General features: G+C 34.6%; 1 protein-coding gene across 1 annotated transcript; it reads left to right on the top strand.

Moving 5' to 3' along the window:
- Nucleotides 1-434: 434 nt before the first annotated feature.
- Nucleotides 435-983, top strand: LOC133696674 (zinc finger protein KNUCKLES-like). The gene has a single exon (XM_062118920.1). It carries the CDS (start codon nucleotides 435-437, stop codon nucleotides 981-983), a length of 549 nt encoding a protein of 182 aa, XP_061974904.1.
- The last annotated feature ends 599 nt before the right edge of the window (nucleotides 984-1,582 follow it).

The raw sequence follows: 1,582 nt of genomic DNA, 5'->3' as shown, positions 1-1,582 counted from the left end.
TTACATGTATAATATCACTTGAACACATATTTAAAGCATGTTTGAAATTAAATTAAATTTTATTTATGATTTGAATTTAATTAATGATTTATTATAATTTTTATGTCTGAAATAAAATATCAAATTTCAAAATTAAAGAGGGTATTTTTAAAATAATATTTTTAATGTTAATTTTAAGAGAAATTGTTTTGCAAATTAGATAACCCCTCTAATTTGTTTTTATCTACTCTTTATAATTTAAATTTTATTTAAAATTCAAACCAACACGCTCAAAAATTCTAAACACATGGATACATGAATGAAATGATTTAACTCTTGAAAGATTCTAAACAGCATGTTAGTACAATCTAACATATATATATATATATATAACACCATGTCTCCTGCAGTCCTACTCAGAAGTAGGGCAAAATTAATTTCTAGGGTAAATTAGCATGAGTGCATCAAAAAACACAAACCTTGGTGATCCCCAAAAGAAACCACCATCATCAACTTTAAAGCTACTTGGTGTTTCAATGAAGCGCTATCAAGAGGAATTGCCAGCTACAACACCATTCAATTTTGAATATGTCAAAAAATTTGAATGCCAATACTGTCACCGAGGTTTTGCTAATTCTCAAGCTTTAGGTGGCCATCAAAATGCACACAAGAGAGAACGTCAACGTGCAAAGCGAGCCCTGTACTTCTTCAAAGATCATCAACATCAACGGATCAAACCAGCAGGTCCCATTATCAATGCACATGCAGCTAGATCCGGGCCGTTGATTTGCGCGAGTGGGTCTAGAAGTATTAAAGCAGCAGCTGGGGTAGCTAGGTTTGAGTGTCCAGCACAATCACCATCGTTGTTAATGTTTGATCATATAGATCCTCGTCCACTTGTGGGCCCAATAGGTGCGGGGGCTATATCAGCAACTTCTTTGATTGCAGAAGATGAAGGAGCTGGGGTTGATCTTCACTTGCGACTAGCACCCATACATCCTTAGCCTTTTGTTGGGTAAATATTGGTTGATCCTTCTGACACATCTGTCCCTTTTACTTTGTTAGAAGAGAAGACGAGGAGGGACACGAATATCATAAACCCATCTTAGTTTGATGTATGCCATGATGACAGGTTGTTGTTGTTATTATTATTGAGGAGTTTGCAAGCAAAATGATTTGGATAATTATTACGAGGACGTTGAGAATTCTTTCCTTGATCATATGCGTGATTTTTATCATGATAAATAGTCATCAACATCAGGACGTGTATATATATGATCTCCTAGCTCTTGCACTGAAAATAGAACTTTCCAAATCATTTTTCATATGCAAAATGATCATAAATTGTAGCGCCTTTTGTTTTAGTTAAGAAGCATGCAGTACGCAGTACGCCTACAAATATATGATGAAGATAGTCATTTCTCTCGCAGTCTTCCTGCTATTTTTTTTTCTTAATTCCAAGTACTGATCATGGCTGTAAATTAAATTACTAATTAGCTTTCGTGATTTAGGCAGCATTACTATATATTACTGTTAGGTGAAGCTTCGCCTATGAATCTAGATGGCATTTAGTACTGCGAGGATGCTTAAGATTATGTGCAGA

This window comes from Populus nigra, chromosome 6 (genome assembly GCF_951802175.1).
Source record: "Populus nigra chromosome 6, ddPopNigr1.1, whole genome shotgun sequence".
NCBI classification, from domain to species: domain Eukaryota; kingdom Viridiplantae; phylum Streptophyta; class Magnoliopsida; order Malpighiales; family Salicaceae; genus Populus; species Populus nigra.
The sequence above is the reverse complement of the archived record's forward strand: the minus strand, read 5'-3'. Positions and strand labels throughout refer to the sequence as shown.

Excerpts from the sequence above, each read along its gene's own strand:
- LOC133696674 (XM_062118920.1), top strand. The coding sequence starts at position 435 with ATGAGTGCATCAAAAAACACAAACCTTGGTGATCCCCAAAAGAAACCA.